Source organism: Rana temporaria, chromosome 5 (assembly GCF_905171775.1).
Source record: "Rana temporaria chromosome 5, aRanTem1.1, whole genome shotgun sequence".
In the NCBI taxonomy this organism is placed as follows: Eukaryota; Metazoa; Chordata; class Amphibia; order Anura; family Ranidae; genus Rana; species Rana temporaria.
In genome coordinates this window covers 243,150,575-243,177,651 of record NC_053493.1, presented here as the reverse complement: position 1 = coordinate 243,177,651, position 27,077 = coordinate 243,150,575, and the positions used below count along the sequence as shown (strand labels likewise).

Genomic DNA, 27,077 nt, shown 5'->3' with positions numbered 1-27,077 from the left:
GACAAGGATTGTTTTGAGACAAAGCTCCTTCAAATAAAAGGACAATTCTCATATTTCTAAAATGCAGAGAACAGAACTGAGAACTGAAGTTATGGTGCAAAAGGCTTAGTATGACTCAGTTCTACCCGACCTGGAACAGCAGCATCCTGCGTCTCTGTAACAGGTAATACAAATAAATAATACAACCTTAATATTGGGGTATTAGAAATAGTTAAATGTAGTTGTAGATTAGATATAATAATACTAGAGAGTTGAAACTAATGTATTGGGTTGATTTAATAAAATAAAACTGTTTCTATCTTTACGGTACTTTAGTGGCATTGTATTCATTTTGATCAGACAACAAAGTTCAAAGGAATTTCCTATTTTTTCCAAATTCCTTTACACATGTTTGGGTGTTTACAGTGAATACAGGTTGCCTTACTTACAAATGTTGTTCATCATTATATTGCCCAATAACTAAATTATGGTTTCTCTAAAATGAATTTGTACATTATACATGTATGATTCACCCTATTTAGTTCCTTTAGCATTTCTGATGATTTTCTGATGACATTTTTTATTTGACCATTTGCTATGGCTGCATAGTACTATAGATTATATTTTAGATTAGTTGAGCCAAACTGCTTAATGATGATTTGATGAGGCTAGCTTACTAAAGGAGTTATGAATTTTAACTCACTAAGGATTTGACTATGCTCTAAAAATACACTGTGTGAATATTCATTCTCCTATCCAGCAGTCATGTGCAATGAAATAAGTATACAGGAATTTTCTTTTAACATAAAGATTCACTTCAATTTTTAATTTTCTAAACATGTGCAAAGCTGATACCTATTTTCTTATATCATCTGCACATGATTGGGTATTCAAAGTTAATACATCTATAATTTACTGGGTGAACATTCTTAACTCCTTTGGTAAATAAACCAGCATATTTAAGAATTCTATGTAAACTATTTCTGTTAAGTTACTCTTTGTCTGAGATCAAAGGTGCCTTTGCACTGGCAGATTTTTTTTTAACATGCTGCATTCAGCAGGCATCACTGCCGGAAAATACCACCCATGCAGGTCAATGGGAATCGTGCTGCAATCATGTGCATCAAGCACGGTTGTTTTTTTCTTTTTAGCCATATTGTATTTATAACAATAATAAGTATACATTCAGGGAAAGAACAAGTCTGAACAGGTTCCAGCCTATTAAGCCATTCTCTGACCATCTACTGGGCACACCACCCCAAGGATTGGCCAGTGGGTAGTAAACATTCAGGTGAAAACTTTGAATTTCCCCCCATAAACTCAATAGAGACAGGGGAAACAATCTCGCTACCTGGGAAACCACAAACAGAACAAATCCATCTGCTCTGGCTACAGAGCAAGTCAAACACGAAATTTCCTAGCATCCTAGTCTAGACGGTGCTACAAGTGTAATAGAGATGGGCAATCTGCTCTCTCACCAATCCTTGCAACAGAGATGCATTGCTCCACTGGTAAAAAGGGGGCCCATTTAGGTATGTGCAAAGATGGTTCCAGTGATCAAAGGTGTGAGGGAGGGAGGACGAGAGGATTCTCCGCTCTCTGCACAAGTGTGGTGTTGATGAGGTCACTGTGGTCCCACACAGTCCCTCTCTTTTTGCTGCAACCATTTTCTGGCTTTGAGCTCCAGTCCTTGCTGGCTTAGCCTATTGGCTAGGCCTACAGTTCTTCTGTGGGTATACAAGCAGATGTGCTCACCAAGAGTTCCTTGCCCCCGAAGGAAATCAGTTTATTTAAAAGCTACCTCCCCGCACCTTCCTCTTCAGGGTCTTATGGAAGTTGTAGTGTTTGTGCCTATGGAACCTATAATGCCATGGATATCCTGAACTTAAATTCCCATGATCTCCAAAGCTCTGTAAAGAAGACCATAGACTCTCCTGTGTAGTTCTCCCCCAGCTGGCCAGAGGGCATAATATGTTGCAATGTCCAGCGTATCAGTGAAAAGTAAAGTAACTAGCTGTAAGAAAGCAATGTCTCTTCCTCCATGTTCTTGTAGTCCAGCACTAGGCTAAAAGGGGAAAATCCTGCGCTTATCCTGCCACCTAAGTGGGGCAAAGTGAATAAAGGAAAATGTCTAATTAATAATTGAAACAATGTGGAAAAGCTCCAACCAAAAAGGTCTGAACCCCTGACATAAGCATAAATAATTAAAGAATTGGTGCGCTATGCACTATTGTACTCATATGACAAAACAAATGAACGGTGCAAAAAAGCATATATTCCTCAAATCTTAACGAATGAATAAAAATATCAACAGCCAGTGAAAAAAAAATCCTTAAATCATATACGTGAGTGAAAGTAAAGTTCAATCCAAAAATATGTGACTATCCAACTGGAAGACGCTTTAAAAAGGGATTAATAATACACCCAGTGAATTAACAATTCAGTGTCCTTCAAATTTCCAAGGCCACGAATCGTGAATATCCCATCACCACACATATGCGTCTCTTAGCAGAGTGAATGGATCTCAGATTATAGAGATCTCAAATGCTGGATGACAAGCTCTGGCAAGCTGGGCTGGAACAGCAGATTCAATTTTTCAGCTACCACAGGAACCACCTTATTGATGGATAAACTGACATTCAATGGTGGGGCACAGAAGGTAATGCTCAGAACATGTGTAGGAAGAAGAGGGAAGCCTCAGAGTGTAGTAAGTATTACCAAGGGATTTAAAAAAAAAAACACCACACACTTACATCAAGGCAACTTGTAATCAGCTTAAAAACTCAAAACGAGCATCGGTCTGCACCAGCCTGCTCTAACGGAATGACGTCTCACAGTGGGCTCCACCCCGCGCGTTTCCCCATAACAGGCTTTGACTGGGAAAGGAGAATTCTTTAATTACATAAATATATGATGATTTCCATCTGTATTTGGTTGTATTAGATAAAGATCATGTAGTGACCATACTTAACGTGATATTAGCACTATTACTGCAGTGTTGCAAAAACACAATCGAGTACTGTCCATGATACTCTTCCATTCCCACTAACTTTTCCTAAAAGTTTTAATGTTAGTGCAAATAAAATCGTAGACAATACTCAATTGTGTCTCCACAGAGGCCGTAGAAACCTTTGCAGAGTTGACAAACATAATGGAGCATTTGCATTTCTAACTCTGAATATCATTGTCCTCTCATTAGTGTGAACAAGCGCTGTGATCTTTTAGAGGTGGATGATCAGATAGAATAAGACAATGCGCCAATTATGTGGACCAGAGGAGCAAAGGAGTAAAACTGAATATTTCTGTAGCTAAACACAAAATAGCAACAGCTGTATAATAAAGTATGCAAAGAAGGTAACAGTAATAGTCAAAGTACCATAGTGCAAAGTTTAAATAGGGCTCCTCAGGTCTCATAAAAATTCTCTGATGATTTCATTCATATCTAGGTTTTTCTTTTTCTAATAAAACTGGGTCTGGCTGTTCTTTTTCTAAGCATACCTAACACTTTGTTAAAGCCATCTAAATGAATGCCATGGAGACACTGTGGCAAATCTGCTAAAAGTAGAACATGTTTGTATTACAAATTTTTTTTTTTCACTTTGCAAGAGAAGTTCCATGAAACTTAGTGAATGAGGTGAAAATTCACAATGTTACCCAGTTGTGTTCCAAAAAGAGTGTCAATTATTTGCACAACTTCACCTCTTTTATTAAACTAATGAAAATTCCCATGCAAAGTAAAAATTCTGACTCCTTTCACAACCCACATATACATTATAGGCCAGATCCACAAATGAATTACGCCAGCGTATCTATTAATACGCTGCGTAATTTCAAAGTTCCCCCGTCGTATCTTTGTTTTGTATCCACAAAACAAGATACGACTGAATGAGGGCTCGAACCGACTGGCATACGTCTTAGTACGTCGTCGGATCGTAGGTGCATATTTACGCTGGCCGCTAGGCTGCGTTTCCGTCGATTTCTGCGTGTCGAGTATGCAAATTAGCTAGATACGCCAATCCACGAACGTACGTCCGGCCGGCGCATTTTTTTACGTTGTTTCCGTAAGGCTTTTTCCAGTGTATAGTTACCCCTGCTATATGAGGCGTATCCTATGTTAAGTATGGCTGTCGTTCCCGCGTTGAATTTTGAAAATGTTACGTCGTTTGCGTAAGACGTTCGCGAATAGGGCTTTGCGTAGAATGACGTCACCGTCGTAAGCATTGGCTTGTTCCGGTTTAATTTCGAGCATTCGCACTGGTATACCCCCACGGACGGCGCATGCGCAGTTGAAAAAAAACATAATTTACGTTGGGTCAAGACGTATTTACATAAAACACACCCCCATCACATCCATTTGAATTGCGCGCCCTTACGCCGCCAAAGTTACACTACGCCGCCGTAACTTAGGGCGCAAATTCTTTGAGGATACAAAAAAAATCTGTAAGTTACGGCGGCGTAGTGTATCAGAGATACACTACGCCCGACGGAAATATGCGCTAGGGGACGTGGATCTGGCCCTATGCCTCTACGATCAACCTAGAGGCTTGCATTGGGGAAGTGAGATGTGGCACACCTCCAGCTGTAAAGGCTATAATTGCAAACAGAGCTCCCCAATTTAATGGGATCCTGTTTTTTTTTAAATAAGTTCAGAGACTTTTATGTGTTTGAAGTTATCATGTAACATGTATAGCTTTATCCAGGTGACAGATGTATAGTATATTAATAAGCCTAGCTTGCTTTTTAGGAGGACCTATAGCTTTTAATTTTTTTAGATATGCACAGAAAAATCTGAGCTAAATATAAATAATCCAACATTATCAAAGTGAATGCATTAAAACATTGTTTTTATGTACAGCATCAATCCATATATCTATATGGGTCTTTCTGATTAAGATGATTGACTTTCTAAAGTATGTAAATATTATGATAGAGCACAGACCAGCTTTTGTTTGTTTGGTAATAATAATATTGATTCAGATGAAGTGTGATTTTTAATTATGGGACAATTTTAGCCCATTTAACAATAGATTAGCATTGGTCAACTATCCTAATATGGATGGCCTCAAGGCAAGTTTCCAACATCACCAAAGAGACCCACAAAATTCAGTGATTAGTCATCCATGTGCTGTGAGTGCCCATGTGCTGTGAGTACCCGTGTTCTGTGAGTACCCATGTGCTGTAAGTACCCGGGTGCTGTGAGTACCCATGTGCTGTGAGTACCCAAATGCTGTGAGTACATGTGTGCTGTGAGTACATGTGTGCTGTGAGTACCCGTGTGCTGTGAGTACCCATGTATTATGTGTACCCATGTGCTGTGAGAACCTGTGTGTTGTGAGTACTTGTGTATTGTGAGTACCCGTTTCCTGTGTGCTGTGAGTACCTGTGTGCTGTGAGTACCCAAGTATTGTGAGTGCCTATGTGCTGTGAGTACCCATGTGCTGTAGGTACCCCAGTGCTACGAGTACCCATGAAATTTGAGAACCTGTGTGCTGTGAGAACCCGTGTGCTGTAAGTACCCGTGTGCTGTAAGCCCCCGTGTGCTGTGAGTACCTGTGTGCTGTTGAGTATTAGTGTCAGGAAGCTAGTTGTTAGTTAATTGGAGCATTATTCCCAATCCCCATTAAATGAGTGAGTACGATGACTGGTGGGTATGGAGATGTGATTCGTGTACATCTTGCAGCATGTGTTAGATCCTTTATCATCCGATCGAGGGCGAATACTGCTGCGCAAAATATAAGCATGTTGTTTCCCTGGAAGCCCAGGACCTGAATCTAGGGAAGCAACTATTAATACTGAGAAGACTCTCCATACTTAAGGAGAGTTGGGATCATACCTGGCAGGTGCCAGCAGGAGCCAGTACAGAGGTGGGTGGAGATAAAGAAGTGCAAGCACCAGAGCAGAGTGGATGGCTGACAGTCAGAAGGGGTAGAGGGGAAAGAATCAGGGAGGCCCGATCCTGGGCTGGAACTTCCTTATAAGTATGCCCTGTTGCGTGATATTGAGGATTCCAGTCAGGGACCAGCATTGCTGGAGCAGAGTGACGCCCCTAGCTGCCAGGGGAAAAACTCCTCCAGTGAGGGTGGGGGTTAAGCCAAGGGAAAGGAAAGACAGATTCTGGTGATAGGGGACTCAATTATTAGAAGGACAGATAGGGGAATTTGTCACAAGGACCTGAAGCGCCAAAATGGATCTGGTGGATAGATTACTGGGAGGGGCTGGGGAAGACCCAGCTGTCATGGTGCATGTTGGCACCAATGACAAAGTCAAAGGAAGATGGAGTGTCCTAAAAACGATTTTAGGGATGTGGAGCTAAATTGAGGAATTACATTTTTCCATATTTTTTTCTAATGAACTCCTATAATTAAAAATCTATTTATTCAGATCTTAATTTTTTTTTTGGAACAAAACATATATATATATATATATATATATATATATATATATATATATCCACAAAAACGTTCTGGTCCCATACAGGTAAAGACTTTTATCTTACAAAATGATTTTCTAAAAAGTTTGTCCAGTATCATGTTATGCCGCGTACACACGATCATTTTTCGGCATGTAAAAAACGAAGTAATTCCAACTTCATCATTAAAACGACGTTGCCCACACACGATCGTTTTAAAAAAATGCTCTAGCAAAGCGCGGTGACGTACAACACGTACGACGGCACTATAAAGGGGAAGTCCATGCGGATGACGCACCCTTGGGGCTGCTTTAGCTGATTCGTGTTAGTAAAAGACGATTCCACGCTTTTCTGTCTGTTACAGCGTGATGAATGTGCTTGCTCCATTATGAACGGTAGTTTTACCAGAACGAGTGCTCCCGTCTTATAACTTGCTTCTGAGCATGCGCGGGTTTTTAACGTCGTTTTAGCCCACACACAATCATTTTTTACAACCCGAAAAACGGCATTGTTTAAAACGTCGTTAAAAAATGCAGCATGTTCGATTTTTTTTTTACATTTTATCAGAACCCGGAAAATGATGTGAAGCCCACACACGATCATTTTAAATGCCATTTTTTAAAAACGTCATTTTTTACATGACGAAAAATGATCCTGTGTACGCGGCATTAGTGTTTGTTCACTTGAAAGCCTTGGTTTAATTACTAGGCATGAAAGAAAATGGGAAATTGATCAATGAACTAGACAGGAACGTGTTGTGCGTTTAAATAGCATGTTAGATTGTGTATAGTGTAAATATATTAATATTGACAAAATACAAGCATACAGGCATTTATAAGACTTTCCATACTTTTGTATTAACAGGATTGGCTTTGAGTGAAGATTTGTCATTTGTAAAACAGAGATTTGGTGAGTCAACATTTTCCAAAGAATATTCTTTCTAAATGTCCTGTTTCGTGAGCTGTATTTTGTTTTCAAAGGTGTGGCTATATTTTCTGTACAACACATTGAGTTCCAAAAGATTCTTTCAGCTGAAAGGAGGGCAGATCAGCATTGAATGTGATCAGTCTGTCTTTTATTCTGGAAAGACAGGAAAAACTGGAAGAGGTATCACATACATGGGTTTCATATTGCTTTTGACTTTCTTGTAACAAAGTATCATTTATTTTTAAAAATCCACTAAAATACTGTCAATCTTTGGGGTTTTTTGTATAGTTTTTTTATAGACATGCCACACAGTAGCCTGCACACCAGTGTTTAGGATTTTGGCTACCTCAGGACTTTGCACCCAAATATACAAACAGAATACATATTTGAAGCACCTAACAATGTATTAACATTTAGGAATGAAAAAGGAAGTAGGGCCCCTCTTTACTTTGTGACCAACATCAGTTCTTGGAATATTGTCATCTAAGTCATGAACTAAGGCCTCGTACACACGATAGGACAGCCAGAGGACAACGGTCTGAAGGACCGCTGTCTTAGGTTAACCTATGAAGCTGACTGATGGTCTGTCGTGCGTACACACCATCAGTTAAAAAAACGATCGTGTCAGAACGCGGTGACGTAAAACACAACGACGTGCTAAAAAAAACGAAGATCAATGCTTCCAAGCATGCGTCGACTTGATTCTGAGCATGCGCTGGTTTTTAACCGATGCTTTTGCATACTAATGATCGGTTTTGACCTATCGGTTACCAGTCCATAGGTTACATTTTAAAGCAAGTTCTCATTTTTTTAACCTAAGGTTAAATAACCTATGGGGCCTACACACGATCGGTTTGGACTGATGAAAACGGTCCTTCAGACCGTTGTCCTCTGGCTATCCTATCGTGTGTACGAGGCCTTAGGGTAGCTTAGATGTGCGTCTAAATCTCCATTTAAAAACGGTATCATATAAGCACTTATAACAAAATTCACAGTGCCCATGCAATTATAACACTGTGTGAAGTGATCATATATATAACTGTGCAGTCCTTAACCATTTGCCGACCGCTTCACGCACTTATAAGTCGGCAGAATGGCTCATGTAAGCTTCAGTGACCGTGCCGCAGAAACCGTGGGACTCAGTGTCCGTCGGTTTTCCGCAATTGTGTCACGGAATGGCAATTGTAAACAAGGCATTTCCCTGTTCTGCCTAGTGACAGGACACTGATCTACTGCTCCCTGCCATCGGGAGCAGTGATCAATGTCGTGTCACTGGTAGCCCAGCCCCTCCACAGTTAGAATTACTCTCTAGGACACACTTAACCCCTTCCTCACCCCCTAGTGGTTAACCCCTTCCCTGCCAGTATCATTTACACAGTAATCAGTGCATCTTTATAGCACTGATCGCTGTATAAATGACAATGGTCCCAAAATAGCGTCAAAAGTGTCCGATGTGTCCACAATAATGTCGCAGTCACGATAAAAATCGCAGATCACCGCCATTAATAGTAAAAAAATAAATATTAAATGCCATATAATTATCCCCTATTTTGTAGACGCTATAACTTTTGTGCCAACCGATCAATAAATGATTATTGTGATTTTTTTTTTACCAAAAATATGTAGAAGAATACGTATCAGCCTAAACTGAGAAAAATAATGTTTTTTTTTATATATTTTTGGGGGATATTTATTATAGCAAAAAGTAAAAAATATTGAATTATTTTTAAAAATTGTCGCTCTATTTTGGTTTATAGCTCAAAAAATAAAAACCACAGAGGTGATCAAATAGCACCAAAAGAAAGCTCTATTTGTGGTAAAAAAAAGGACGTAAATTTTGTTTTGGAGCCACGCCGAACGACCACGCAATTATCAGTTAAATCGACGCAATGCTAAATCGCAAAAAGTGGCACGGTCATTGACCAGCAAAATGGTCGGGGCTTAAGTGGATAAAGAGCACCACTTTGACCTCGCTATGTAAAATATGCAGTGCGTTATCTCCGTGACACAAGCCGCTAGTGTGCAGATCCTCCCGCCAGGTGTACCCGCCATACCATCCTTGGGTGAATTTCCCCTTAAAGAACCCATTTGTCCCTGTGGCATAACGGGTAGGGGAGGGGCAAAGAGGATTATTTGGTGAGTGCACCCGGTGAGAAGATCTGCATACTACCAGCTTGTTTCACGCTGATAACGGACTGCATATTTTACATGGCCATGTCAGAGTGGTGCGCTTTAAGCACCCTGAAAATGTGAGTAATCATTTTGCACTTTAATAAACACCATTTGGATTTTAAAGTGTTATAAGAACTATTGGAGATCATTTTCTTTTGCATATACACAGCTTTTATGGTGAGAAACAGCAGTACTTGGAAGGAGAAAAAGGAAACCAGGACATTGTTACACTTTAGCCCGGATGGGCCAAAAAAGTGAGTGTTGACCAAACTTGTGAGGTCACTGGCATTGAGGTGAGCATACACCCAAAGGGGAGCATTAGTGGGGTGCGTTCACCAGCTGTATTATATTGAGCACTTTAATGAAGCACACAGAGGAGTGGTTATTGTCAGCACGACAATAAGGAATTGGAATTTATACTATATTAAGGACTGCACAGTTATACTGTATCCATCATCACTTTATACGTGTTATGATTGCCTGGTCACTGTGAATTGCGTATTTTATTGCTTATATGAATAGTTAATTTAACTGACTGTAGGTTGCTTACAAGGTTTCTTGTTTATTAGCGCTTTAAATGTTACGCTTTAACGCAACCTTTCTCAATTTTTTTACTCCAGAGGAACTCTTGAAATAATTTTTAGATCCTAGACAACCCCTGCTAAATCCAAATGAAATAAATGTATTCGTTAATTTTGTTATAACTTTTTTTTTCGGATTTGTTGACATTCAATACTATGTCCATTCGAAGATTTGTATACTGAATTCCTGAAATATTTATCTGAAAAATAAATCATAACGAAACTAAACGCACAGTGGGAAGAATGCTTCCCTTACAGTGGTGGTCATGTTGCCACCCTTGTAGACAGCTGAAAAGTGAAATGGTGTCATGCAACTGGCTTTGCCAAATGGTGTTAGCCTTGAGCTATCAGTCCCAGAGGTCATGTGAAATGGTGTCATGCAACTGGCTTTGCCAAGTGGTGTTAGCCTGGAACTATCAGTCCCAGAGGTCAATCAACCCCAGCTCAATGGATCCCTATCAACATCTGGAGGATCCCTGGTTGAGAATGGCTGCTTTACCTTAACAACAAAAGCTCACTGATCTCAGCTGCAGACAATGTGGTGCACTTCTTTCACAGCAGAATCTTCAAAGTCCTTGTATGGGCCAGTTCACCCTGATCCCCCTCTCAGCAGTAAATTGGCAGCTTTCAGGCCTTCTAGTCTCTTCTGTTCTCCAATGACAAAAGGTAGACACTGTTGGAGGAGAAAACAGGGTGAACTTAGACTGAATTACCTAACTGCTCCCTTTCTTGAATTTGTTTAGTGATGTACATGAGGTATTATCACTTGAAATGTGGAAACATCATGAAAGAACAGTGTTTGCCCCACAGTGTAAGCTTGCTCTTATAAAATTGCTTCATATTTCTCTGCTAATATACAGCCATACAGAACCAATATAATAGGGTTCATTCAATAATGGAAAAGAGGCTGCTCACAGGAGTAAATTCAATGTCCTAATAATATCTGTATGTTTCCACTCACCCATCTCGACAGGACTTTCTGCGCTTTGCAATAGCAAAGAATCACTTCCATTTTTTGGCACTGCCCTTCAATATATCTTCTGGTCTCAAAAGGTTCAAAACCCAGGGCATTCAAGTCATGGGCTATCGAGCTAACCTTTTTCTGAAGGACTTATCTTTTAGAAAATAGCTACAGGACAATTTAACTGCTCCAGGGTGATTAAAAATAAATTGCTCTCCAGCCTTCTCTTTGACTGGAATGCATGGTTCTCGTCCCGGACATGTCCCAAGCAAAAGTTTTTATTTCCAGAAAATAAAATTCTTTCTCTAAGAGCTTATGCTTAAGAACTGAGATCCAGGAGCAAGCCAACGGTGAGATTCTCAATTCAAGTTTTGGATCTAATGATCCAGTAGAAGGAGGCAAAGCTTAAAAGTTTTCACCCAATTCCATTCAAGAACTCTCCAACAAAACATTTTGTAGAAAAAGTAGACTCTTTCCCTCGATTTACTCATTCTCCTATCCAGCCAAGCAAGAACTTCCTTATCTTGGTGGAGCACCACACAAGCCCTAATAGTGGGGAATTTCTTTCTTCCCTTCCACTGTAAAGCCCTTACAATAGATGCAGGTCTATCAGGCTGGGTGGGGGGAGTGTTCCAAACCTTGACAATTCAAGGAACATGGTGAAAAGAGGGAACCAAGCTTCTCATTGACCTATCCTGGAGCAGGATTGTTGTCCCTGCAGCACTGGACCTAATGCCTTAATGGTGGAATATATCAACCATTGGGGGGGGGGCACAATAAGCATGTTTGCTTTTAAGGAAGCAAGCCAGATTCTCTTGTGGACAGAAACTTGCTGCTCAGTGATGCTGCGGTTCACATCCCTGGAGTGGACAACTAGTAGGTGGATAATCTTAGCTGCCGCCGCTTGGATCAATGTGAATGGTCTCTTCATCCAGATGTGTCCACTCTGATATAGCAAAGATGGGGGATTCCGGATGTGGACATCCTAGCTTCTACGTTCAACAAGCTACCCCTGTTTGTTGCCAGAACCAGGAATCTTCTAGCCCTAGCTTCAGATACCCTAATAATGCCCTAGCCTCAGTTCAGGCTTATTCATGCCTTTCCTGTAGAGTAAATTCTGCCTTGTCTACTCCACAAAATAGAGCATGAGAGAAAAGTGATGATTCTAATTGCACCAAACTGGCCCCAAAGAACCTGGTGCACAGACATACTCAGACTTTTAGTAGACAACATCTGGCCTCTTTCCAGCAGACAAGATCTGCTATCTCAAGTTTGCCTAATCCATCCTGCTTCTCAGTCTCTGACTTAAACAGCTCAGCTGTTCAAACCCAGGTCTTAAATTATAGAGGGATTTTGAGTCTGTGATTCCTACTTTGCTGAAAGTAAGAAAAGTCACTTCCGGAAAAGATAAATTATATTATCGTACCTGGAAATCTTATTTTGCCTAGTATGAATGCAGTCAATTCAGATTATTCTGTGCCTCGCATTCTGGCCTTCCTACAAATAGGCCTTGACCACAATTTGTCTCTAAGCATGATTAAAGGGCAGGTATCAGCCTCATCCACCCTTTCTCAAATGCCGCTTGCTTCACACTCCCTTATAAAAAACCTTTATTCAAGGGGTTACTCATATCCGCCCCCTTGCAACACCCTGTGAATATCTGGGATCTTAGTTTTGCTCTCTTTGCCTTGCAGAAACCACCCTTTGAACCCATCTGTGATATTCACCTGGAGGATCCTGCTGGCAAAATAGCCTTTGTCTGTAAAAAACCTTGCCTCTAGGGATGAGCCGAACATACCCGGGTTCGGTTCGCACCAGAACGTTCGAACAGACCGCGGGTTCGCGTGAACATTTAGAACCCCATTGAAGTCTATGGGACTCGAACGTTCGAATTCAAAAACGATCATTTTAAACACCAATATTCAATTTAATGTTGGAAAACGTCTTTCAGAACCCGGGTCTTGCCCCAGGGAACATGTATCAATGGAAAAAAAAGTTTTAAAAACTGTCGTTTTTTCTGGAGCAGCGATTTTAATGATGCTTAAAGTGCAAAAAAAATTTGAAAAATTCCTTTAAATATCACACCTGCTGGGTGTCTATAGTAGTGGCACGTGTTCAGGGCTGGTGCAAGGATTTTTGACACCCCAGGCGAAACCTTATTTTGCCGCCCCCGTGGCTCCTCCCCTGACCCCACCCCCTTTGTGCTTGCCCTGACCTTTTTAATGGCTGCTCAAAAACAAAATAAAAATACCTTCAAAGTTGCTGCTTTCTCCACAAACCAAACTTCTCCTGCAATCCTCACTTCCAGCACCCTGCCATTCCTGCTCCTAGCAATCCTCACTTCCAGCACTCTGCCATTCCTGCTCCCAGAAATCCTCACTTCCAGCACCCTGCCATTCCTGCTCCCAGCAATCCTCACTTCCAGCACCCTGCCATTCCTGCTCCCAGCAATCCTCACTTCCAGCACCCTGCCATTCCTGCTCCCAGCAATCCTCACTTCCAGCACCCTGCCATTCCTGCTCCCAGCAATCTTCACTTCCAGCACCCTGCCATTCCTGTTCCCAGCAATCCTCACTTCCAGCACCCTGCCATCCTGCTCCCAGCAATCCTCACTTCCAGCACCCTGCCATTCCTGCTCCCAGCAATCCTCACTTCCAGCACCCTGCCATCCTGCTTCCAGCAATCCTCACTTCCAGCACCCTGCCATTCCTGATCCCAGAAATCCTCACTTCCAGCACCCTGCCATTCCTGCTCCCAGCAATCCTCACTTCCAGCACCATGCCATCCTGCTCCCAGCAATCCTCACTTCCGGCACCCTGCCATTCCTGCTCCCAGCAATCCTCACACTCAGCACCCTGCCATTCCTGCTCACAGCAATCCTCACTCCCAGCACCCTGCCATCCCACCTCCCAATATCCTGCCATCACTTAGCCCAGCCTGCCACCTCTGTGACATGTGACAGCAAATGCATTTAGTTGCTATTAAACAGCACACGCGCAGTAAAAGCGACTGCATTTAGGTGCTATTAAACAGCAAACGTGCAGTGACACCAACTGCGTTCAGGTGCTATGTAACAGCAAACGTGCAGTGACACCAACTGCGTTTAGGTGCTATTAAACAGCAAACGTGCAGTGACACCAACTGCGTTCAGGTGCTATGTAACAGCAAACGTGCAGTGACACCAACTGCGTTTAGGTGCTATTAAACAGCAAACGTGCAGTGACACCAACTGCGTTCAGGTGCTATTAAACAGCACACGCGCAGTTACAGCAAATGCGTTAGGTGCTATTAAACAGCACACGCGCAGTTACAGCAAATGCGTTAGGTGCTATTAAACAGCACATGCGCAGTTACAGCAAATGCGTTTAGTTGCTATTAAACAACACACGCGCAGTAAGAGCGACTGCGTTTCTGTGCAATTCAATAGCCCACTTGCATTAACAGCGACTGCGTTTCTGTGCAAATAAATAGCACACGTGCAGTAACAGGTAATGCGTGTATGTGCAATTAAATAGCACACGTCCACTAACACGGAGTACTATGTTTAAGCTAAACCCTAATGCAGGCAATACAACACGTTAGAGCACTGCATCAAGCACAATCTCCTGCCTGATAAATACTAATTGCAGATCTAGCTATGCTATACAGTTTATAAATATATTTACAACTCCTAGGGATGTGAATATATTCTCTACAAACTGTAAATTTAACTATACTGACTAGCCTTCCTGCTCTATCTATCTATCTCTATCTATCTATCTATCTATCTATCTATCTATCTATCTATATATCTATCTATCTGGTAGAAAAGACACTGTGTCTCTATCTATCTCTCTCTCTCTCTCTAACTGTCTGACTGATGTTCTCTTTTACAAAGCCGGAACACACTACACGAGGCCGCCTTGCAGGCTGCCTTTTATAGTGTGGGGCGTGTACTAAACCCCCTGAGCCATAATTGGCCAAAGTCATCCTGTCTTTAGCCAATTATTGTTCTTCGTTTTTGTGCGTTGTGATTGGCCAAGCATGCAGGGTCATGATGCATGCTTGACCAATCAATCATCAGCGCGCCATGCCGCAGTGAATTATGGGCCATTTCATTTCACTCGAACTTTGCCACGAACGATCGTTTTTGTTCGAATTCGCCGAACGATCGAACGGCCGATGTTCGAGTCGAACATACGTTCGTTTCGAACGCGAAGCTCATCCCTACTTGCCTCATACTTCACAAGGACAAGGCTGTTGCGCAACACCATGCATTCTTCCAAAGATAGTTTCAGCCTTCCAACTCATTTAGGATTTTGTACTACCATTCTTGTGCCCTGCTCCTAAGCATCCAGATGCATTGTCTCTACCCTGTTGAATCTCACCTTGGGAGCTTGCAATGGGGCACCCTGCTTCAAAATCCACCATTGCTTGGTGAATAAGGAAATTGATTGCAAGGGCTTATGTCCTTTAGCAAAAACCTCCTCCTGTGTCATTCCACCAGACCATTGGGTGTATTCTGAGCCTTTCGGCATCAAGCTTATGTAGCCCAGCTGTGTAAGGCCACCACCAGTTTTACGTAGCAGACATCAGATCTTCTTGTGATGCAGCTTTTGACTGCAAGGTTCTCATAGTGGTACTCTGAACTTGGATCTTTTGACCACTGTTGTTTTTTGGGGTACAGTTGTCACAGTTCTGTTTGCCTAGTTGTTGCCCACAATTTGTATTAATTGTTAGCAGATGTCCCATGGTGTATGAATATTCTGCCTGTGTCCTATACTGTACAATTAAGATAAAAGGAATTTTAGACTTACCCATAAAATCCGTATCTTGGACTATGGTACAGAACACAGGTCACCCTTCCTTCTTTTCCTTGGCTACTCTGCATTGTTTGCCACAAAATTGAGGATTCAGAGTGGGTCAGGGTTATGGTGGTGGCACGTCAGGGGTGCATATCCTTAAAAGCTTTCCAGTAGACATGTGCATTCGTTTTCGTCCGAATGCATTTTTGTCCGAATATCGGGGTATTTTGGTTATCGTTTTAACAAAGGAAAACGAATGCGCAAAATCCGAAATCCAAAAGATCCGACATAAAAAAATGCTTTATTTTCGTTTTCGTTGCTACAACAGTTCAATATAGATAGGAGATTCGACATGACGCTGACCATAGCAATCTGTGTCTATCGAATCTGTGGTCGAATGTGCCTAACCTTAACTCTATTAGTCCAAGATTATTCTATATAGAGAGGAAAGATTAGACATAGAGAGAAAAGATTCGACATTATAGAGATAGTGTTGGGATAGACCATTCGACATGAACGACGAAGATTCGACGAAGCAGCGAAAAACATACAAACTTTTAATCTGTCATTGAAGGCTTTTGGTGTCTGTCGAAAGTTCTAAGAAGATTCGACAAGCAGCTAAACTGTACAATGCCGCAATCGTACATTTCCGGTCAAATGCTCGGCCCACAGGCTATAGAAGAATTTGAATGTTGGTTGACTAATAATAATAATTTATAAATATAATTATTACTTGTGTCATACAACATTAGAATTCTTCTATAGCTTGTAGGCGGAACATTCGACCGGAAATGTACAATTGCGGCCTTGTACAGTTTAGCTGCTCCGTCAAATCTTCTTAGAACATTCAACAGACACCATAAGCCTTCAATGACAGATTCAACCTTAATTAATTTGGATTTTCGGACTAATGCCTTTTTTTAACTAAATGAAATAAATAAAGACGAATTTCGGGAGTAACTAAATAAATGTATTTTTCGGACGAAAACGAAATTCCGAAATTAAATATTTCAGTGTGCACATGTCTACTTTCCAGTGTCCAATTATCTGATAGGATGTGCATGTATGTATTGTAGAAGATATGGAATATACAGGTAAGTCTAATTCATCTTTATTTTTGCAAAGTGTATATTTGCAATGTGAATTTTAGTAAATAAGGTGAAACTGGTTTCACGTTAAGTACCCAATCATGTGCTAAATGTAAAATGTGTATTTTTATTTTGCCTCACACAAGTTTGGGTATTCAAAATAAATTCAGCTACAATTTCTTTACTAACATTCACTTTTCTAGGTGAAAAGCTTCAACTCCTTAAGTAAATCAATCCCAATATCTAATGACACCCTTTAGATAGATGCCCATGTCATTATGCATCTGCAGCATGCTTGACAACTGCTGACAGATTGGCTTTCTTCCTACACAAACCCTTCCAGATAAGAGAAATATTGTATTGTCAGACCATATCACTTTTATTGCTCTGGTATCCAGGTATTGTGCTCTGTGCACCCAATGATGCATTGGTAGAGTGGTTAGCCCTGCCAATATTTTTCAGTTTTTTTAGGCTGGCTTTTTTCTGATTGAGACTTAATCACAGAATCGTGTTTGATCCTGCAGTAAATTTATATGCTTAAAGATACATTTTGGGTATGGTGATTTTTCCATGGTTACATCCAGTCTTGTTGATATTAAAGATGAAAGTGCATCTGGTTGTCAGCCAGGAGGGGGAGACAACTTGGCCCAGTGAATTAGTATATGAGGATGGTGAAGAAACCAAGACCATAAGGGGGACGGTTGTCCCATGCGATTTAGATAGTACTTCTAAAATTAGTGTGGGCCAAAGGACACCTTACTGGCTGTATTAAAGATGGATATTAACAAGGGTGCTTTATAACCAGGAGTCAGGTGGTCATCAGGAGATGTCAGTATCGCAAAAACGCAATAAAAAAAAACGCAAAAAAAAAACAAAAAGAAAAAAAGAAATATAAAAGTGCAGAAAAAAAAAATTGCCACCACACAATCTCAGCACCGCAACCTGATACCTGCTAAGACCGTTGCAACGACACAAAATTCGTCTTCGCAGCCTGACACCGTTGTTGAGACCCTTGCAAACGCAATACCGTCTCAGCAGCCCCACACTCATGGAGACTCTTGCAAGCACACAAAATTGTCTCAGCAGCCTGACACCCTTGTTAAGACCCTTGCAAACGCAATACCGTCTCAGCAGCCCCACACTCATGGAGACTCTTGCAAGCACAGAAAATTGTCTCAGCAGCCTGACACCCTTGTTAAGACCCTTGCAAACGCAATACCGTCTCAGCAGCCCCACACTCATGGAGTCTCTTGCAATCACGCAAAATTCGTCTCCGCAGCCTGACACCTTTGTTGAGACCCTTGCAAACGCAATACCGTCTCAGCAGCCCCACACTCATGGAGACTCTTGCAAGCACACAAAATTGTCTCAGCAGCCTGACACCCTTGTTAAGACCCTTGCAACACATGACCCTTACAAAGCGCAAAACAAAAAAAAAATGCAGAAAAAAATAAAATTGTCACCACACAATCTCGGCCCAGCAACCTGACACCTGTTGAGACCATTGCAACCATGCAAAATCATCTCAGCAGCCTCACACCATTGTTGAGACCCTTGCAAACGCAATACCGTCTCAGCAGCCCTACACTCATCAAGACTCTTGCAACCACGCAAACCGTCTCAGCAGCCTCACACCATAGTTCAGACCCTTGCAAACGCAATACCGTCTCAGCAGCCCCACACTCATCAAGGCCCTTGCAACCACGGAATACCGTCTCAGCAGCCTCACACCATAGTTCAGACCCTTGCAAACGCAATACCATCTCAGCAGCCCCACACTCATCAAGACTCTTGCAACCACGCAATACCGTCTTAGCAGCCTCACACCATTGTTGAGTCCCTTGCAAACACAATACCGTCTCAGCAGTGCCACACTCATCGAGACCCTTGCAACCACGCAATACAGTCTTGAGCAACTTCCCACACGTCAAAGCCCTTTGTGACCATGCAGTCTTGCCCCAGCAACCTAGCATTCATTGAGACCCTTGCAGCCAGACAAATCATCTTTGGCCTCATGTACACTGCTGTTGGTAAACAGATGTTTAGGAACAGTTGGGTGTTTTTCAGACGCCCCTGATTTCTCCTCGATGTTATCTTATCAGTACATGTACACAGGATCATTTATAGTAGTTTCTAGGCAGTTGAGTTTAGAAACCTTCCCGAAAAAAAAAAATGGGTTCAGATGGATGTTCAGAGGCATTCGAAACGCCAATGCCCGTAACAGCTTGTAAACACTGCCAGATGCGGTAACTCATGTTTACCAGCGTTTCATTCACAGTCGTTTTCATGAAAAAATAAAAATAAAGGGGAATATTGTCTCAGCAACTTGACACACATTTGAGACCCTTGCTAAATGGAATATCATCTCAGCTACCTCACACCCGTCTAGACCTTTGCAACCACACAATCTCATCTCAGCAACCTGACACCCGTTCAGACCTTTGCAGCCATACAAAGTCGTCTTAGCAACCTGACACTCATTTGAGACCATTGCAAATGCAATATCGTCTCAGCAACCTGACACCCATTCAGACCCTTGCAGCCATACAAAGTTGTCTCAGCGGCCGACACTCATTTGAGACCATTGCAAAACGCAACATCGTCTCAGCAACCCCTCACTTGTTGAGACCCGGGGAACCACATAATGCCATCTCAAAACAAACCTCATAATCATCGAGACCTTTGCAACCACGCAATATCGTCTCAGCAAACCAGACTGAGATGCTTGCAACCACGCAATTCCGTCTCAAAACAAACCTTCATACTCAAGGCCCCTGCAACCACACAATATCGTCCCAGCAACCTGACACTCACTGACACCCTTGCAACCGCACAATATTGTCTGCAGTAGTATAAAACACTTTGCGGCACGCACCTACGTGCAAACCGGAATACAAACTAAACTTGCAAACACACCTCAGTGACAAACAATCAGCCACACAAACACACAGTGGCACCCAGTTGGCCATTCATCTTCAAACTAGACCAAGCATCAGTAGGAGACTTAGCTATGTGGGACAACTTCCCCACCTGATAGAACAGCATTTCAATCTTCATCCCGGCAGTGTCAGCCGAGCCACCAAAGGCTTTTGCAGCCATTTTTAGGCCGCCACTGGTTCTCTAAACCTTGGCCCCCAGAAATTCTCCTAAATTTTTGCTTCACCCAGTCTTCATCACGCCTCGTGCTGCACCCCATCGTGGCAGCTGCCCAGGTCTGTGACCACACTTAAACAGGACAGACACTGTTCTTCACCACAGACAATCAGGCCACAGCCGACATCATCAATTAAGGGAGAGATCTAAGTCACTCCCCATCACTTCCTGCACAGGCTCGCGCAGCTGTCACTCCGTCACCAGTTAATATCTTATGTAGACCTTTTCCAGGCAAATGCAAAAAGCAGCTGATGCGCTTTCCTATTCCAACCTTGGAATGGATGTTTTTTTCCAGCAAGAGCCTGGAGCCGACCCAACAACTATCCCTGTCCCACCATGGACATTGCTGACGATGGACTGAAGTCGCATCTCACCAACGCAATCCAACTTATTAACCACTCCTTGGCACGCAACACACTGAAGGCCTATTGCACTGCTTGGAACACTAATCGCAAATTTTTGGCCCCTTGCCCCGGAGCAGCAATAGGCAACGTTGGACACATCCTAGCCTTCATATCGTATTGCCACATGCAGCTGACCATTTCTCAATACTATCACGCCATATCTAGATGGCATCCAGCATTTCCTGTCCCTGCAGGACCCCAGTAAACCGTCAGTATTCTCAAGCCCATGCAGTCAAGTCCCTCCTACAGGGCATACAGAAGCACCAACCTGTAGTCAGTGGCAAGCGCCTACCTTTCAAGAGTCCCCTCTTTAGGGACATGTCTAAAATCCTTACTCGTTCCCTGTTTAGGGCTTTGCCCAGACTAGTCACCCAAACAGCCATCTACCAGGCCTTCTACGGTTCCTTACAACCTAGTGAATTTAGTCAGCGGCTCCGGCAGTCACACACTGCTCCGACGCCACCCAACTCGCTTTCGAACCACTACACTCTCACAGTCTGCAAACGCAACAAACCAGCCCCTGGGGTTGACATCAACCTGTTTCAGACTGACAATGCCTGACGCCCAGTGACGGTGCTCGACCCACTACTGCTCCATCTACCCAGCCAATCTGATGGTAGCTCGTTGCTACCCTTTCTAAACCAGCTCCCTGAGTGTCAGCCAGTGTGCCAAGCATGTCAGAATCCTCCTAAGTAACTTGGGCTTCAAACCCCAGTCAGTTCTCTGGATATTCTTTCCGAATTAGAGCAGCCTCAGTTGCCTCCCAACAGGGAGTACCAGACCACGTAATCAAGATACCAGGCTGATGGAAGTCTCCTTGTTTTGCCACATGCATCCCAAATCCTCATGAAGGAATGGCACAAGCCTTTACCAAGCTGGCTCAATAAATACAAGAAATCAATATAAACTATTTCCCTATCTGAGTCTTTTTCCCCCTTTTCTTGGCATACTGACCAGACCACCAAGGCACACTTCAGGTCTATTTATGTTGTAAGTCTTGTCACGTGTTTATGTGATCCACATCTCTCTCGGGTCAGAGGGTAACGACCATAAATAAGAAGGCCAGTATGGTGGCCTGAGTTTATGGGAGGAGCCCGGAGGGTATTTAAGCAGCCCACTCACACATGCTCTTTGTCGGTTCAGTGTGCGGTACTACATGTCACTGGGCCGACTCTTCCCAGCTCACCTCATGTCCGTGAGTTTGCACATTTAATCGCATTCGACACCCTCCCGCCCTTCCCTTTTTCAGGGCACTTCTCAGCATATCCTTCTTCAATTAACTACCCATTACTTACCTTGGGTATGCCCCCTTTTCTTGGCATACTGACCAGACCACCAAGGCACACTTCAGGTCTATTTATGTTGTAAGTCTTGTCACGTGTTTATGTGATCCACATCTCTCTCGGGTCAGAGGGTAACGACCATAAAGTCCATTTTTGTCCTCCTCCAACAACTTATTAATTCAGAAAATGCTTTGCATGCATTGAGTAAATGCAAAGTGTTCCCTGAATGGCTCCATGTTAAGAGATCGATTTCCTGTATTCATGATGCAACAGTGAAGCCACTGGGAAGCTAGTGGAGATCACTGTACTAATGGTGCTTGCTACAGTAATTTCCAGATTCAACAGGGATCCAACAAGTATGACACAAACATACTTACATGGGAGTAGCTGGACCAATGTAACTATGGAAAAATTCCCAGACCTAAACCTTAACTTAATTTTTTGTGGAATTCAACATGTGAACAATGTTCCTGTTTGCTGATACCATTTATTGACATTTTGGCATTAGGGATGAGCTGAACACCCAGAACATGCGAACAGGCAAAAAGTTTGAGCGAACATGCAAACCCTATTGAAGTCTATGGGACATGAACATGAAAAATCAAAAGTGCTAATTTTAAAGGCTTATATGCAAGTTATTGCCATAAAATGTGTATGGGGACCCTGGTCCTATCCCAGGGGACGTGTATCAATGCAAAAAATGTTTTAAAACAACCGTTTTTTCAGGAGCAGTGATTTTAATAATGCTTAACCACTTAAGACCCGGACCAAAATGCAGCTAAAGGACCTTGCCCCTTTTTGCGATTCAGCACTGCGCCGCTTTAACTGACAATTGCGCAGTCGTGCGACGTGGCTCCCAAACAAAATTGGCGTCTTTTTTTCCCCACAAATAGAGATTTCTTCTGGTGGTATTTGATCACCTCTGCGGTTTTTATTTTTTGCGCTATAAACAAAAATAGAGCGACAATTTTGAAAAAAATGCAATATTTTTTACTTTTTGTTATAATAAATATCCCCCAAAAATATATAAAAAAAAATTCATTTTTTCCTCAGTTTAGGCCGATACGTATTCTTCTACCTCTCTTTGTTAAAAAAAAAATCGCAATACGCGTTTATCGGTTGGTTTGCGCCAAATGTATAGCGTTTACAAAATAGAGGATAGTTTTATTGCATTTTTATTAATTATTTATTTTTTACTACTAATGGCGGCTATCAGCGATTTTTTTCGTGACTGCGACATTATGGCGAACACTTAGGACAATTTTGACACATTTTTGGGACCATTGTCATTTTCACAGCAAAAAATGCATTTAAAATGCATTGTTTAATGTGAAAATGACAATTGCAGTTTGGGAGTTAACCACATGGGGCGCTAATTGGGTTATGTGTGACCTGAAGTGTGTTTACAACTGTAGGGGGGTGTGGCTGTAGGTGTGATGTCATCGATTGTGTCCCCCTATAAAAGGGATGACACGATCAATGCCGCCGCCACAGTGAAGAACGTGGAAGCCTTGTTTACACACGGCTCTCCCCGTTCTTCAGCTCCGGGGGATCGATCGCGGGACTCCAGCGGCGATCGGGTCCACGAGTCCCGCGGTCCCGGTCACAGAGCTTCGGACCGGGTCGCGGGAGCGAGCCCGCGACCCACGGCTGGGTACTAGTACAGGACGTACCTGTACATACATGTGCCCAGCCGTGCCATTCTGCCGACGTATATGTGCAGGAGGCGGTCCTTAAGTGCTTAAGTCCTTAAGTGAAACAATAAAAATGAAATATTCCTTTAAATATCGTGCCTGGAGGGTCCCCTTAGTCTGCCTTCAAAGTTGCACATCTGTGTGATGTGTTGAACAGTGCCGCAGAAAAATTAAATTTCTAAAGGAAACATTTTAATTCAAACTTGCTCGTGCCTGTAATGTATTGCTTTCTCCCGGCAATATAGATAAAAATTCAATGAAATAAAAGGCATGCCCCCCCCACATCGAAGTCCATACGAGGCCCTTCAGGTCTGGTATGGGTTCTAAGGGGAAATCCACGCCATTTTTTAAAAAAAAACAGCGTGTGCCCCCCCCCCCTCAAGATCCATACCAGGCCCTTAGGGTCTGGCATAGATTTTAAGGAGAACTCCACGCCAACATTTAAAAAAAAATGGTGTGGGCCCCCCAGTCCATCACAGAACCTTATCCAAGCAAGCAGCCTGGTAGACCAGGAAAGGGAGGGACGAGTGAGCGCCCCCCCTCCTGAACCATACCAGGTCGCTTGCCCTCAACATGGGGAGGGTGCTTTGGGGTCATGGGGACAAGGGCCTCCTCCCCTCAACCCTGGCACGGTGGTTGTGGGCGTCTGCAGGTGGGGAACTTATCGGAATATGAAAGCCCTCCTAAACCAGGGGGACCCCTGATCCCGGCCGCCCATCTGAATGGGTATTGTGTAAATTGTACCCCTAATCATTCACCAAAAAAACTGTAAAAAAATCAAGCAACTCATATGAAGCTTTCTGGTAACAGTCATGGTACTTGCACAGTAAAAATATCAGCCATTATTTAAGGACATTGTGTAATCCAGTGATGGCACCCCAGATGTTTTGGAATTATATTTCCCATGATGCTCATGCACTCTGCAGTGTAGTGGAGCATCATGGGAAATTTAGTTCCAAAACATCTGGGGTGCCAAGGTTTGACAATCACAGATAATCACCTTGTTTTTTCTTTTAATCTAGATTCAATTTACAACCAGAAAATATCAGAGTGCAAAATGAAGATCTTGTCTGTTGTCCACATGGCAGAGAATGGGAATGAAACAGAGGAGCAAAATGACAGAGACCCTCCTGACATCAATGTTACAGTTACTGCCTGTTGTATTATCATGGTTTGCATATTCGGAATGCTGGGAAATGGAATAGCCTTCTGGTACCTTTCGTTCAGAATTCCAAGAAACAAATTCACAGTGTATATAATTAATCTAAGCATCGCTGACTTTACTTACCTATTTTTTAATTCAATTCTCATGGTATTTCAGATTGATGATTTGATGGGTGTTCATCCAAAAATTCCAGGAATAGTTAAGGTTATTATTTCATTAGAGATATTTTATGATGGCGCATACCAGGCTGGTATGTTTTTCTTACTTGCCATCAGCATTGAGAGATGTCTTTCGGTTTTCTACCCCATATGGTATCGTTGCTGCCGTCATAAACACCAGTCATTAATAGTCTGCATAGGGTTGTGGTGCACTGCTGGGGTAGAAAGCTGTCTAGAAAACCTTGTCTGCACTGCAGATGCATTTGCAGCAAGATCAGCTCAATGTACAGGGGTTCAGGCAATGACATTTGTATTGGCCATTGGAATCTCCCTCCCACTCATGCTATTTTCCAGCGCCATTTTACTCATCAAGGTCCATAAAGCATCAGTAAAATGTCGACCTCCAAAGCTTTATGTCATTATAGCTATATCGGTCTTTGTTTTTATGGTTGCCTGTGTGCCTATCAAATTTATGTGGCTGCTAAGGTACATGAAACTTTTGCCACATAATTTCCGATCAGTGCATTTCTTTTTTGCCAGCATCTTGTGTACTGTATTTGGGAGTAGTATTAACCCATATATCTACTTCATGGTTGGAAGACAAAAGAAGCAAAATTTGCGTGGTTCAATTCACTCTGCTCTACATAATGTCTTTCATGAAGAGGAGGATGAAACAGAGAAAACATTTGCAAAGAGCTCCGGAATTAGTTATATTAGTTAGCATGTCAATTCAAGTAGTTTAAAGTGTAACTGTACACAGTAATAGAAGACTTGTTTAAACCAATTATGTAGGCATTACAAATATTTTTTAAATAATACCTCAAAATGTCTTTGTGTCACCACTTGTAATTCTGCATATCAGCATTGGGACAATTGACAGCATTGTTAGCCAATCAGGCTTTACTGCATTGCACAGTGCTGTAATTGTAATAAATGTAGCTTGCTGATTAGAGGAGAGCGCACATTTATGTAATCATTGAGCTATTTCGCCAACAACTCAGTTTACTGAGCTGTATTGCCTTGACTGAAATGAAGACATGTATTTGGTGAGCCTATTGTGTCTAGCAGATATGTATTTTTGGAATATTGGCTGAACAGAGTTACAGATCTTACAGAAGATAAGGCAGATCATGCATTTCAATTGTATATTTAGCAACAGAGAAGACCAGCCACATGAAGGTACATTACAGCAAAAATGAATATAAATAAAGCTTTACAAGCTTTATGAACCTATGGCCCATTCATCCTGCCTGTATGCTAAAACGCTCTGTTTTAGAGTGCCAGACAGTGATGGGGCTTTACAATTAATTTTAATTTTTAATTAGAAGTGTACACTACATTCAAGTCCCTGCACAACCGCACATTATTCTGCACTGCACATCATACCAACATTGTGGTGTGAAAAGGACACATTGAAAACAATTGTTATGTATATGCTTTTGTGGTGAATGGCATTGATCCAGTTGGAAAAACGCCATTCACTGCATACTGTGTGAATGGGTCCTAAATGTATTTGGGTATTCTTTGGATCTTGCTGGTAACCCTACAAACCTAGCTACTTTGCAAAGTTACTCATTATTGAATAGTTGAAAAAGGGGGGCATATGCAATCAGATATTTGACATTTTTAATGCATAATGATCTGTATATTTTTAACTTTAGATCTACAGGACTGATTTACTAAATTAGTACAGACTGTTCACTCCAATCATCCGCAAGCAGAAATGCAGTTTTTTCCCCTACACATACCTAATTGCATATTCCAAAGTTAACACAGGACCTTATTCAGCTCAACAAACCTTCATGTTTCAAAGTTAATATTAACTTTTCTAAGTGCCCTTTTACATTAACAACTTAGCACCAGCTGCACGCAAATATGCGGCATCTCGGCAGGGTAGGCCTTGGTGCCGAGCGGCCCACATATTTGCGTTCATTAGTGCAAATGCAGCTGTGCCAGTGGCTAACAGAAAGCTCACGATCGCTGCTTGCAATCAGGAACTTTCTGATCCTGTGACCACTGTGACAGCCAATTACGGCGATCACATGATCATAAACCCCGCCCGCCTCCCAGCATCCGAAACCCTTTGAAAGGCCAGGAGGCACTGGCGCAAAGAGGTTAATATTGATGCGCTTTTGTGCATTTCAGGGGTACATTTACACAAAATGCAGTGGGACTGTGTGTGGGCACAGTGCACTAAGAAAAAGTACTTTTTTTATCAATGCAGCATGGTGAGAGGCACCATACCATACAATGCATCGGGCAATTGAAGTTTATGAGATGTCTTTGTGACATCTGAATAAAGTTTGTAAAAAAAAAAAA

General features: G+C 42.2%; 1 protein-coding gene across 1 annotated transcript; it reads left to right on the top strand.

Moving 5' to 3' along the window:
- On the top strand, positions 1–27,077 carry LOC120940675 (proto-oncogene Mas-like). Its single transcript, XM_040353657.1, has 3 exons — positions 1–163; positions 7,253–7,297; positions 24,458–27,077. Exon 3 carries the CDS (start codon positions 24,493–24,495, stop codon positions 25,477–25,479), a length of 987 nt encoding a protein of 328 aa, XP_040209591.1. The 5' UTR covers positions 1–163; positions 7,253–7,297; positions 24,458–24,492; the 3' UTR covers positions 25,480–27,077.

Excerpts from the sequence above, each read along its gene's own strand:
- LOC120940675 (XM_040353657.1), top strand. The coding sequence starts at position 24,493 with ATGAAGATCTTGTCTGTTGTCCACATGGCAGAGAATGGGAATGAAACA.